The 15,420-nt window shown below is 31.0% G+C and overlaps 1 protein-coding gene across 1 annotated transcript; it reads left to right on the forward strand.

Moving 5' to 3' along the window:
• Positions 1-11,531: 11,531 nt before the first annotated feature.
• LOC139855665 (protein DEHYDRATION-INDUCED 19 homolog 6-like) lies at positions 11,532-15,094 on the forward strand. Its single transcript, XM_071844910.1, has 5 exons — positions 11,532-11,660; positions 11,741-11,895; positions 12,157-12,234; positions 12,804-13,048; positions 14,729-15,094. The coding sequence occupies exons 1-5, from the start codon at positions 11,585-11,587 to the stop codon at positions 14,841-14,843; spliced, it is 669 nt and encodes a 222-aa protein (XP_071701011.1). The 5' UTR covers positions 11,532-11,584; the 3' UTR covers positions 14,844-15,094.
• Positions 15,095-15,420: the final 326 nt, after the last annotated feature.

Raw genomic sequence — 15,420 nt, forward strand, 5'->3', positions numbered from 1 at the left:
ACACGAGATCCACTTTCACAATTCAAAACCCATGGTCACGGGATTATAAAATCCACCACATCGGGGTTATCCACAACACAACAATATCAACCCTTCGCCATTGGGGTTATATACTCCACATCACAAACACGTGTGATAACGTACACACAAAACGTGTACCTCGCCAAAGGTGGTCAACCAAAACGCACAAACGTGCCAATTGGACCTAAATGCAAGTCCATCAAATCTACCTATATGTGAAGTGAGCTCTATAACCGAGAACCACTTCACCCGACCCGCACCCATCCTACACATACATATGCATATAGGATATTAACACTCACCTTGTCGCCTTGAAGAATGCTTCCAAGTAATCCACAACTCGTCAATGGAAAGTACCTAATCCATTATCACAAATTCAACAACACACTTAGATTGGATCTACAAACCAACCCAATTCGACGCTTAGTGCAATTTCGACCCAATTGCACTTCCAAGGACAACCGCGTCCAAACTAACCAATAATCACTAATACAAGTGATAATAGTCCTAATATGCCAATTAAACCCGAACACAAGTGTTAAACACTTATCGTTCTCAAAATCGCCCATAAACTGAAAGGACCCGTTCATATACATTATAAACGATTCACAATAATTGATTACATTGCGAGGTATTTGACCTCTATATGATACATTTTACAAACATTGCATTCGTTTTTAAAAGACAAACTTTCTTTACATCGAAAATTGGCAGGCATGCATACCATTTCATAATATCCACTATCCAACTATAAATTGATTTAATAATAATCTTTGATGAACTCAATGACTCGAATACAACGTTCTTCGAAATATGCTATGAAAGACTCCAAGTAATATCTTTAAAATGAGCAAATGCACAGCGGAAGATTTCTTTAACACCTGAGAATAAACATGCTTTAAAGTGTCAACTAAAAGGTTGGTGAGTTCATTAGTTTATCATAATCATTTATTTCCATCATTTTAATAGACCACGAGAATTTCATTTCCAGTTCTCATAAATATACGTCCCATGCATAGAGACAAAAATAATCATTCATATGGTGAACACCTGATAACCGACATTAACTAGATACATATAAGAATATCCCCTATCATTCCGGGATCCTCCTTCGGACATGATATAAATTTCGAAGTACAAAAGCATCCGGTACTTTGGATGGGGTTTGTTAGGCCCAATAGATCTATCTTTAGGATTCGCGTCAATTAGGGTGTCTGTTCCCTAATTCTTAGATTACCAGACTTTAATAAAAAGGGGCATATTCGATTTCGATAATTCAACCATAGAATGTAGTTTCAATTACTTGTGTCTATTTCATCAAACATTTATAAAAGCGCATGTATTCTCAGTCCCAAAAATATAAAGGGTAAAAAGGCAAATGAAACTCACCATACTGTATTTCGTAGTAAAAATACATATAACGTCATTGAATAAGTGCAAGGTTGGCCTCGGATTCACGAACCTAAATTAATTATATATATTTATGTGTTGGTCAATATTTGTCTAACAAATTAGGTCAAGTCATAGTGTACCACAATCCTAATGCTCGAGACTAATATGCAAAAGTCAACAAAAGTAAATTTGACTCAAAATAATTTCCAAAAATCTATACATGATTAATATATAGTTTAAATATCGTCGTTTTATACTTTTAAATATTTTTAAAAGATTTATTAGAGTAAATAATATAATTTATTTATTGATAAATAAAATTTTATATTAAATTTATATAATAAAATATACTTTTATATATATTAAGTAATAAAATTTATAGGGTTCATTTAATATCATAAAGATAATATGATAGGTATTATTAAAGTAAGTTATTACACGTAGTAAAATATGTTTGTATCACATATTTATTTGATAAAATAATATCTATAATGATAGTAAGTAAAATTTGTATTATTTTGTAATAATAAATATTATTATAAAAATATCAATATTTATAATTACTAAGATGATATTATGATAAAACGATAATTCTAATTATGATAACTTTAATATTTACGATAATTTTTAATATTATCTTTAAAATAATAATACTATTTAAAATAATAATAATAATAATAATAATAATAATAATAATAATAATAATAATAATAATAATGATATTTTATAGTAACAATGACATTTCTATTAAAATGATAATTTTTGTTAAAATGATAGTTTTAATACTAACGATACTTTTAATAATAATAGTAATGATAAAAATAATAAGAACGATAATTTTATCTAAATCAATATCTTATAATATTTTAATTTCATCATGATACTCTTACTCATTATTTCCTAATCATTTCGTTTAATAGCTTTTAATCGTCTTTTATATCGTGTTCATAATAATGATAATAATAGTAATCAAAATAATTAGGTGTTACAAATATTTGTTTTAATTACACTAATATTAATAATGATAGTTACTATAACATTATTAACGATAATACTAATAATTATCTTAATGATAATATAGTAATAGTAATAATAATAATAACAATAACCATTTTTAAATAATGATATATATATTAATAATGATAATAATAATAATAATACTAATAATAATAATAATAATAATAATAATAATAATAATAATAATAATAATAATAATAATAATAATAATAATAATAATAATAATAATAATAATAATAATAATAATAATAATTGGATAATAATAATACTAATTATAACTTTAACGATAATAACGATAGTAATAATAAAAAAATAACAATTTTTAATGATAAATCCATTTTATTGATAAAGATAATAATAATGATAATAATAAGATAAAACTAGAACGACGATAAAAACGACGATAATAATAATCATTTTTAATAAAAATATCGAAAATTCAATTGATTATAACTTCTAATCCGTTCATCGAAACCATTCGATATCTAAAGGAAAAGTCCTTAATTTTTCGCTAGCTTTCCAAGGACATGCATATCTTATACCTTATATCAACCGCAAGTGTAACTAATTCAATATTCAACCTAACCTGTCTAAGGGCAATATCAAAACTACAAGCATGCATAATCCTAAATATTCGAGCACTAGTCAGGGATACACTATTAGTATGTAAAAGTTAAATTATGAGTACTCACGTATCAATATTGAGATTCAATATTGCAGGAAAGGTACGTAGACGCAACGGAAATGATAAACACTATATTGACCTCACGAGCATACCCATGAACCATACTCAATCACCTCCATAGCTATAACCCATAATTTCCTTAATCCTATCCTACTCGAAAAACAATTTCGAAATCACTCGGACAGCACTCCGTCGTAATATTTTATGTATACTAATAATATCTTGAAATAATACGGAGTAAATATATATATGTAAATCGATTGAGAGAGTTTAGAGAAAAATATTTTCAAGTTTTTATGAAATAATGAAACCTATTGAATTCTATTTATAATAGATTTTTGAATTATTAAAGTGAATTATTAAAGTATGAATTATTAAAGTGAATTATTAAAGTATGAATTATTAAAGTGAATTATTAAAGTATGAATTATTAAAGTGAATTATTAAAGTATGAATTATTAAAGTGAATTATTAAAGTTAAAGTATAGTAAAAATAAAGTAAAGGTAAAGTTTAAGTATAGTAAAGTATAAAACTATGTACGTATAATACACGTATAAATATATATAATATTAATTTAAATCGTTATATATATTTAATAAAATAAAATATAAATATCGTTATCTTTATCATACTAGTTAAGTAATGAGTTGTCAAAAGTGGTTCTAGATATTTATAAAAGTTATATACGTTTTAATAATAAAGTTCTTTTTAAACTGAAAACGTTTTTGTACGTTTAAAACTAAATAGTTCAATCGAGTCTTTATGAGATTCAATCTTCCACTATCCTTTGTCTAGTTCTCAATGATTGACAATTTGTTCTTATTTATAAATCACTTTACCATTTTCCGAATATTGTTAAAATGGAAAGATTTCTCAAATCAACGTGGGCCTTTCAACAGAGACTTGTAATCATAATTCAATATATCTGATAATTCAATCATTTGATCTTATCTTCTAATTCCATTGATAAATATTATGAAACAGATACAATCATATAAAGTATTTAATCTAATATTTTGTTTACGTTTCAAGTTATAATATATATACACATATACATATATAATCATATTCGTTTAATGGTTCGTGAATCGTTGGAACTTGGTCGAGGTTGAATGAATGTATGAACATAGTTTAAAATTCTTGAAATTTAACTTAACAAATATTGCTTATCGTGTCGGAAACATATAAAGATTAAAGTTTAAATTTGGCTGGAAATTTCCGGGTTGTCACATAAACCCTAATTTTGACCCATAAGGTCAAAATCTCACCATTTACAAGTTTTGACACCAAAACATGTTTAACTCGGTTTTATACTTCAAATTAATCCATTTTAAGTTTACAAACCTCAACGAATTGACATTCGAGTTATAATCCTCAGCAAACCCTAATTTCGACTCTAGTCAAAGTTAGTCAACCACAAGAACCCTAAAGGTCTCCAAATCATCAATAATCGCTAATACTAGTGATTATACATCATCCTCAAGTCTTAAACATGGTTAAATCATTAACTAACCCAAAACCCGCCTTTAACAACAATAAACCCGAATATTGGTGTTAATCTCCAATTAACAACTAAATGGGTTCCATCCATGAATCATACAATCAAAAGCCCAAAATTTGAATGATGAACATGAAAATGAAATTCAGAGTTAGAGCTTACCACTAGTATCACCTTGAAGCTAAGAACGAGGAGAACAAACTTGTCAACTACGCCAAAGATCAAAACCCCCTTCTTCCTTTCCAAAATCCCACTTGAATCACTTGAGGATTTTAAGTTTTGAGAGGAAAATAGGAAGAAAAGAAAAAAGAAAATAAAGAAGATGAATGAGTGGATGAGGTTAAAGCCTCAAATCTGGCTTAAACGTAAAAAGACCAAAATGCCCTTACTTCTCATTTATTATTACAAAAATCCGGCACCAGTTTGCCCAGAATGCCGCGGCGCGGCCTTAATCGTCGCACCGCGACCTTTGCCTAGGTCTGGGATCATTTTTTGTTGGACTTCTGATCTGATTTCCAGTTAATTGCCGCGCCGCGGCCTCATTTGTCGCGCCGCGACACACAGCGTGATCTGAGTCATTTTCTTGCATACAAGACCTCAACACCCGAACATGTCCCGAACCCTTCATACGCCTATCGTACATACACAATACACCTATAAATCATATACGGGGAAAACGGGGTGTTACAATTACTTTCATACTAATAATGATAATAATAATCATAATCTTAATGATAATAATAATTATAATTGTATTTATTATTATGATAATAATAAAAGGTAACTAATACTTTTTAGTAACATTAATAATAACAATAATAGATATAATACTTGTTAATAATACTAATAATTAATATTACAATAATAATAATAATAACAATAATAATATTGGTAATAAAAATGATAATAAAGATAATAATACTAATAATTATGAGACTACCTTCCAGAAACAAGCCTTTTTAAAAAAAATGTTGCCTCGTACCAGGCTCAAACCCCCGACCTCTCGGATACACAAACACCTCCCTAACCATTTCACCATTCTTACTTTTCTGTTTCATCTTCATAACCGAACATAATTATCATCAAATTCATAATCCAAATCATCTAATTGTCTTAATAATCATCATCATAAACATTTATATCCTTCGATCTCAGCTAAAACGAAGAAAAAAAAAATGATTTAGTTGTTGTAAACAATTGGGTAACCATTAGGTCCAACGATTATAAGATCATCGGCCCACTTAACCAAGCAAAGTTCATGGCCCAACATACACTCTTAGTACTATTATGGCCCACGGCATAAATTGATTAAACCCGTTACCAATTTTTTTAAAGAGCCCGATCCAACTTTGTTAAAAAGGGTTATGGTTTTTAAAAGAAAAATAAACGAAAAGGAATCGCATGGTGGGGCAGCAGTCTAATCTTTTTCTCTCCCTCATCGTCATACTCCATTAATATCAAGTTCCATCTTTTTCGCTGTGTTCATCATCCCTTTTATTAATATCATCACCATCATACTTCGTATTTGTAACAGAATAGTGAAACAGATGCAGCTGCAGCAATAATTGATGGCTATTGGTGGTGGCTTTGAAGAGGAACCGTAAACAGACACAAGCCAGAATAGTAACAGTGACCAGGAACGAAGTGGTAGTAACCAAACAATATCATTATCGAATTATTATCATATATATCATCATCAATCATCCTAATGACGGTTAACTTAATAAAACAGAAACGAGGTTGTACTGCAGCAGTAGCATGATGTTTGTGGTTTTAGTGATGACATGGGTCGACAAAATAGAAAAACAAACGCATAACAGTAGCGAGTTCTTGATGTTGTTTCATGGTTTTCTTGATGGTTTAAACATGGGTGGTGGCGATTATTATGGTGAGTAAAAGGTGTCGGTGGTGTTATTTCATGATAGGAACAAGACGGGGAACAAGTGGTGATTGTTCAAGGAGTTTCCATGGCGGTTGTAGGGTGGTTGTGGTGTTGTTTGTCCGGAGATTAACAACGAAATGGTGGTGAAAGGTTGAGAAGAAAAGTGGCCAGTAAGGTTGCTTACAATAATGGTAAGAAAGGTATGGGTTGTCGATGGTGAAGATGGTGTAATGGTGTATGGTTGTCGTGACCTAGTTGTGAGGGAGGCGAGGAGCTCACGAAGAAGATAGGTTGAGGTAGTAGTGGTGCAAGTTTGTGTTAGTGTTTTAATGGTGATGGTTTGTATCTTCTAAGACTGCAATATGTGTTTCCTATATATGATTAATAAAGGTAAGTTTATAATATAATATATGTAATAATAATTATAATATAGTACAATGTTAAAAGCAACGGGTGAAAGGAAATAAAATAGTGAAGCCATCATTCACTATTCTATTCTGTCGACATAATTAAATAAGGTATTATTTCGTGCTCCGTTGGTAAATCAGTGGCATATAAAAAGTCTTCAGAAAAATCCCAAATTTTTAAATTAACTATATTTATTTATTTTGGTCATTAAGGTATAAAACTCGATCATTAACTATTAAATAAAAATCACATTAATTATTCACTCCCAACCCTAAGTAAAATATAAAAACTTTTAAAATTCAACAAATAGTTCCTAAATATATTTTTAATAAGTCTAAAATTTATAGAACTCATTTTCGGATCACCGTTTATTTTAAAAATACATAAGTTTGAAATTAACTTGCTTAATATTGGTCAACTAACAAACGAGTGCTATTATCGTTTACTAGAAAAAATTTGAAACCATATACATTCAATATGCTTTACATATATATGATAATATTCGAAACAGATGCAGCTGCAGCAATAATTGATGGCTATTGGTGGTGGCTTTGAAGAGGAACCGTAAACAGACACAAGCCAGAATAGTAACAGTGACCAGGAACGAAGTGGTAGTAACCAAACAATATCATTATCGAATTATTATCATATATATCATCATCAATCATCCTAATGACGGTTAACTTAATAAAACAGAAACGAGGTTGTACTGCAGCAGTAGCATGATGTTTGTGGTTTTAGTGATGACATGGGTCGACAAAATAGAAAAACAAACGCATAACAGTAGCGAGTTCTTGATGTTGTTTCATGGTTTTCTTGATGGTTTAAACATGGGTGGTGGCGATTATTATGGTGAGTAAAAGGTGTCGGTGGTGTTATTTCATGATAGGAACAAGACGGGGAACAAGTGGTGATTGTTCAAGGAGTTTCCATGGCGGTTGTAGGGTGGTTGTGGTGTTGTTTGTCCGGAGATTAACAACAAAATGGTGGTGAAAGGTTGAGAAGAAAAGTGGCCAGTAAGGTTGCTTACAATAATGGTAAGAAAGGTATGGGTGGTCGATGGTGAAGATGGTGTAATGGTGTATGGTTGTCGTGACCTAGTTGTGAGGGAGGCGAGGAGCTCACGAAGAAGATAGGTTGAGGTAGTAGTGGTGCAAATTTGTGTTAGTGTTTTAATGGTGATGGTTTGTATCTTCTAAGACTGCAATATGTGTTTCCTATATATGATTAATAAAGGTAAGTTTATAATATAATATATGTAATAATAATTATAATATAGTACAATGTTAAAAGCAACGGGTGAAAGGAAATAAAATAGTGAAGCCATCATTCACTATTCTATTATGTCGACATAATTAAATAAGGTATTATTTCGTGATCCGTTGGTAAATCAGTGGCATATAAAAAGTCTTCAGAAAAATCCCAAATTTTTAAATTAACTATATTTATTTATTTTGGTCATTAAGGTATAAAACTCGATCATTAACTATTAAATAAAAATCACATTAATTATTCACTCCCAACCCTAAGTAAAATATAAAAACTTTTAAAATTCAACAAATAGTTCCTAAATATATTTTTAATAAGTCTAAAATTTATAGAACTCATTTTCGGATCACCGTTTATTTTAAAAATACATAAGTTTGAAATTAACTTGCTTAATATTGGTCAACTAACAAAAGAGTGCTATTATCGTTTACTAGAAAAAATTCGAAACCATATACATTCAATATGCTTTACATATATATATATATATATATATATATATATATATATATATATATATATATATGTATGTATGTATGTATTTATTTTAATAATAATATTGTATATTATTTTATTTACATAATTAATTAACTCATATAATGTTTTAATTTATAATAATTAATATGTATATATTTATGTATGTATCTATTTACAAATAGTGGTTCGTGAATCGTTGGAAACAGTCAAGGGTCAATCGAATATATGAAACAGTTTAAAAATCTTGTGACGTAACATAACGGACTTTGCTTATCGTGCCGGAATCATATAAAGATTAAGTTTAAATTTGGTCGGAAATTCCCGGGTCGTCACACTGATGTCTTCTCGCCTAATATAGAAACATGTCGCAATAATTTAATTCCTAAGAAGATTGAAATTTTCGTGTGGCGAGTTTTAAAAAAACGCCTTCCTGTTAGAATTGAATTGGATAAGAGAGGTATTGATCTTCATAGTGTGCATTGCCCTTTGTGTGATAACGATATTGAATCTATAGATCATACTTTCATCTTTTGTAATCATGCTCAAGAGGTGTGGTCTCGGGTCTATAGTTGGAGGAATTTAAGTAACTTCTCGGATTTTAGTATAAATGAGCTTTTTCGGGATAAGTCTGATCTTAACGGGTCTTTTTTGGGTTCAAGAATTTTGCAAGCGGTAACTTGGGTTGGTGGTTATTGGATATGGAAGAACCGTAACAACAAGGTTTTTCGGGGTAAGAGTTGGAATGACCCGGTTGCGCTTAACGAAATTCAAGTTCTCTCTTTTGATTGGATCTCTCGAAGGCTTAAAGGATTTAATATCGATTGGTCTACATGGTTGACAAATCCGGAAGTGTATCTAATTTAGTTGTTCTTGTTTGATGCGTTCTCGGCATCTCTTTTTTGTTTTGTTGTTCGTGTAGTTTTCGCGTGTCATTGTTCTCGTGTTTTGGTTTGGCCTTGTTTTGGTCACTCATGTTGTTCCTCTTTGGTTTTTAATACAATATGCCTTTTAAAAATAAAAAAATAAAGTATTACTACGTATTTATGTTAATTTCATTCGAGGTAATCAAACGTAATTGTAATAAAACTTCACTCACAAAACCATTATAAACTAAGAGCATTGGGTGTGGTGACTCGTCAGTTCAGTGTTAGTTCAGTGTCTTGCTGATGACTGGACGCTGACTGGATGCTGACTGGATTGACACTGAAAACTGACACTGGTGAAAAAACAGAGAAATTGGGAAGAATGTCAGTTCAGTGTCAGTTCAGTGTCTTGGAAAGAGAAAATATTGTATTTTATTATTTTTTTAAATTATTTTAATTATTTGATAAAATATAAATGATAAATAAAATAAAACTTGCAAAAATATTAAAAGGCCTAGTTTATTGAAATTAAAAACCCTAGTACAACAAATACGGTCGTTCACAGACAAATACAATTATTCAAACATAAATAACATTAATTCAAACACAAATACGATTCTTCATTCTTCATCATCGAAGTCGGAGTATGAGTCTTCCAAAGCCATTTCTCGACGAATCCTCTGCTTCTTTTTCCCCATCTCGAACCTAAACTGATCGTCACACCTAGTGCGAAAAATGTTATCATTTTTCCCGCTCCTCCACGCTGCCTTCAAACGGTTCACAATACCATTATACTTATTGCAATCATTATTCAACTTGGTCCACTTCGAAGACAATGCATCTTTCGTACGAGCACATGGTGGATTACGTTTGTTGTATTCTTCAACAATTTGGTACCAAAAGGTTTTCCCTATACGTACAAACGTTGTCAGCGTACATATATAATAAATATATAATATACGCATACATATATAATAAATATAAACGCATACAAATATAATAAATATATATGCATACATATATAATAAATATAATAAATATATACGCATACAAATATAATAAATATATACGCATACATATATAATAAATATAATAAATATATACGCATACAAATATAATAAATAATGTGTATATACCGGTCATTGCGCATCCTACAATCGAGTTCTCGGAAACATGTATCCAACATTGAGCCAAACGTAACTCGTCATCGGCATCCCACGTGGTTTGGTTGCGGCTCGAACCTTCTTCGTGCATCGGCTTCTTTCCTTTTCTTTGCTTTGGCTTTTTTTGAGACGTAAGGGACGGCACTTCATCAGATTGATTGTTTGATAGATTATTTGAGTAATGTTGTGAGTCGCTTCTTCCTTGAGTGTTGAGAGCTTTCCAAGCCAAAAATTCGCGGTACTCATCTTGAGTTTGTGGCACTTGAGTTTGATTAATCGAACCATATTGACTACCAAACGAACCATATTGAGTACCACTTTCATTTTGCGTATTAACCCAAGCATTCGGATTACTCCAATTCCAATTTTGGTCAAACGCATTGTTTGGATTCAAAGGGTGTTGTGGATGATTAGTGTTGTTTGGATTCATATTGTGGAGTGTATGTTTTATTTGAAGAAATTGTGTGTATTAATGAAATGAGGGTAAGGTGTGTATATATAGTGTTAAAATTTTATTTGAAAAATAAAGGGAAAGCAGCATCAAACGGTCGAAATATTTAAAATGGGGTCCCACTAACGGCTAACAAATCGACGTCTTGGGCTCGACTTCGAAGGTGAAAACGCCGAACCGACGCCGACGAGGTATAGGCGACGGTCGGTGGCGACGACGACGCTGGTAAACTACTTGCCACACCGTGTGCTCTAAGAATACATGTGATTTCAAGTATCTATATCATATAGATGGGTCATACATACACTATTATTTTATCTGTATTTATATATGTAATTAAAAATTTAATTTAATACTACAATTATAAAATTATAATTTACGTTATTTTCAATTAAATTAAATTAAATTAAAATTATATGCGTCCATACAGACATAGCGATTTTGCATCTGTATAATCGTCATGCGGAATTCAATTAACGATGACGATTCATCTAATTGTCGATTTCTCAAGCAAACTACTCGTCTTCCGCTTCCAGGTTACAATTTATTCGAATTAACTCAATTTATTGATTTAGGTTAAATTGAGAATCAATTTTGAGAATTTGTGTTGTTTTAGTTGATAGTTATATCGATCTTGAGGATAGTGATGAGGAAGAAGAAGAAGAATCAGTGAATTTGGAAATGGGATGTCCTTATTGTTCTGAAGGATTTGATGCCCTAGGTTTATGTGTTCATCTTGAGGATCAACATCCACTTGAAATTAAATTGGGGGTAATTCATTTAACACTCTATGTATCATCTGCTATATTTTAGTTTCATTATTTAATTATATATTATAACTGCTTTTGGTTAAAAAGATTACTTTTTGTTTGATTAATTATTTAAAAATTGATTAACTTTATAATTGTCTTTTCAAAAGATATTTGTAACTACTATATAATTTTCAATGTAGCTACTTAATAGTATATGATGTTATGCAAAGTACTAGTATAATTGTGTGTCATATTTTAGTGATTTATTTATGCATTGCAGGTATGTCTACTTTGTGCTACTAATTTTGGGAGGAATATGATTTCTCACTTAATCATTCAACATGAGAATGTGTTAAAGATATCCTTTTTATAAGCTTGTTTTCAGCTTACTATTTCCTGAATTGTATTTCATTTCATGCTTGTTTATATTTTATATTAAACATAATGTACTGATTTTATATGATATATTTGTGCATTTGTGGTAAGTGTAAGAGCATGATAAATGGGCTTTTTATGTTGTATGTATTTTACATCTTATAATTCAGTTGCACCAAATTTTTTAACTTTGGTTTGCAGAAACTGTTCTGATGTGGATATTGCCATTCATATATTCATATTCATATATTCATTCTATAATCCGACATCCTAAATAGTTTTAGCTTCATAGTATACTTAAGTACTTAATTATTGTTATTTACTTATGCTATATCTTTAATTGTGTGGGTATATATGATATAACTTTACTCGCTATATACTTCTAGTTTTATATAATAAACATGTCTTTTTTTAAATATTTTTAGAAGATTTATATTGCATCTAGATATATTTCTATACTTCTTATTCTTATATAGTTATATGTATATTCCCTTACTTTGCAAGGAATTTGACAAAATATTGAAATTTGTTAATTCCTTGACAAAATATTACGGACTTTGCAAGCGGAAGCTTCATGATGACGATGCTTTTTCTATTATATCTTTATTAAAAAAGAAACTGCAACAACATTCACGATCAATTCAAAAGGAGTCAACTTCTGTAACATCACCGCCTACCAATTCAGAAACTGATCCATTGCTGCTCTCATTTGTGTATAATAATACACCTCAAACTCATGATTCCAAAGTTTTGCAGCTTCATTCTTCATCAAAGATCCTTTCAAATGATCTCAAAAGGTAATTATTGTTTGGTGTCCTTAAAGTATTGCTCCTCATTATTTTAATATACAGTTTTCCCTTTGTTTAGACTAATCCCCAAATCTGACTAGTCAACCGACTTTTACAACAGTGTCATTTATTTATTAATGAGTTGATTTGGGCTGTGTTCTATTTCTAATGGGTTAAACTGTTTCAACTTAAAATATCTAAAAAGGAACAGGGACAATTTGGTTGAAGGTCTTCTAAAGCCTATTCCTAAACATACAACCTCCTAAACGGTTTATTCCATGATTTGTGTTATCATTGTAAGAATCTTGTTTCTGTTATCTGTAATCATTATTAACACATTATAAGTTATTAACGTAGACCAAGCTTACCATTCAATAGGTAGTAATGACCCATTTCAACATATTCACATTTTGACTAGCTGCACCCCCTCCCAACACACACACATCACACACACACACACACACACACACACACACACACACACACACACACCCCATCTTACCACCGTTACTTGTATCTTTCATTGTGAGAACTAATTACAAAAAACATGGTTGTAGAACTTGGAATTACTCCCGAGTACTCTGTGTTTGGAGGCTCCGGGTACTCTGCAAGTACCTAGTCAAACTTTGTCAAACTTGGTCAAAACTCGGGATTACTCTAAAAATTGATCAAAACTCGGAAAATGGTCGACATACAGTCAAAATTTGCTAAAAATATGTCAAAACATGGCCAAAACTCGGGATTACTCTTGGTCAGAATCGGTCAAAGTCAAACTTGACTTGGTCGACATCCGAGTACTCCCTGAGTTGCCGAGTACTCCTAAAAAGTCCCGACCGAGTATTCTCGAGTAGCGAGTCTTGCAACCTTGACAAAAAAAAAAAAAAAAGTTCTCTTACACTATAGCCTGAATGCTTTGACCAAGTATACATAAGTTGTGTTTTTGCATACCTTCAAGTTTTAAAAAAATGGGTTGTGTGCATCATAGCGCTTAACAAAAAGCTAGCTTAGTGTAGTTCGGAGCTGTATAATTGTTCATATCATAATTAGTTGGAAATTTAATTGAACCCAGAAGAATATGTGTATTATGCAAAATATATATGGACCTTCAGTCAACTAAATACATGGGACCCGTATCCTTGTTAATATGAACTAGGTATAGTTTTGTGTAAAATTTAATGCATTAGTTTGAGGTTGAACCCTTGAACCTTGGATATCCGTCTCTATGATTAAAGGGTAGACGAATAAACCAATTTTGTCAAAATAAACATTTTCAAAGCAGGGAAGATTACTAGTGGATCTTGGTTAGTGGTAAATCCTTTATTTATCTTATTTTTTTTTATTGTACATTAGTGCAACTTCTTTTAAATTCTCAACGTCGATTTAAATATCTTGCTATGCTTCCATTACAAAGCTTAAATTCTTCATGTGAATGTCATAAAATTTTAATCAAGCTGATTCTATTCTTATACTAATTATGTTCTTTATCACCAAAGGGCTTATGGCCCAGCGTCATTGAGGTACCTCATTAACCTTGAGATTGTGAGTTTGCGTCCTGTCGTAGACTATTCAATGTGTGTGTGTGTGTGTGTGTGTTAGCCGTTAAAAAAAGATTATGTTCTTCATCATCCCCTTAATCTTACTATCGCATCTGTGATCTGACGACACTTATTTTTTGTTGTTTGTTGGCAGTTGCAGTGACGCCCCAGATGGTTCTTATAGTCGTGAAGGCCTTGAAGAAAAGGCTGAGAAATCTGACTTTATACAGACAATATTACTATCGACCATTTTCGCTGACAGTTTGTAAAACAACAATATGATTGATGTTGGCAAGACATTCACGAAAGTCTGCTGATGATATGGCAATAATCTTAACGGACAGGAACAGGAACAGGGTTAGATGTTGGGGCTGAATTTTCTTAATGTTGTCTCTCATATTATGTAACCACTTGGGCTATATTTTGGCAGAGTAGTTGTTTATGATGGATAAAACCTTTATACCATTCACATGTAACATTTCTCCATATATAAAGTATTACCAAGGTTTCTTTTTTAATACACCTAGGGGTGTTCATAAAACCGTTAAACCGGGTTAACCGGCCGAATCGTATCTAGTTGGGTGGTTCGGTTCTTAAACTTGCAGTGTGGTGGCGTGATAATTAGGCAGCCAGGTATTACAAGTCTAATTTTTGGTTTGGATGAATTTACTAGCTAGTTAACACTCCTAAATAGACTTGTATTCTCAAGGTATAAACTCTACTTATCTGATTGTATCTTAGCTTATTTTTGGCTTATTTTACTTATTTTTTTCATTGAAGTTGCACATTATAATTGAACAACAATACTTATTCGAGAAAATGACTACTTATCTTTTAACAATATTT

Source organism: Rutidosis leptorrhynchoides, chromosome 6, assembly GCF_046630445.1.
Source record: "Rutidosis leptorrhynchoides isolate AG116_Rl617_1_P2 chromosome 6, CSIRO_AGI_Rlap_v1, whole genome shotgun sequence".
In the NCBI taxonomy this organism is placed as follows: Eukaryota; Viridiplantae; Streptophyta; class Magnoliopsida; order Asterales; family Asteraceae; genus Rutidosis; species Rutidosis leptorrhynchoides.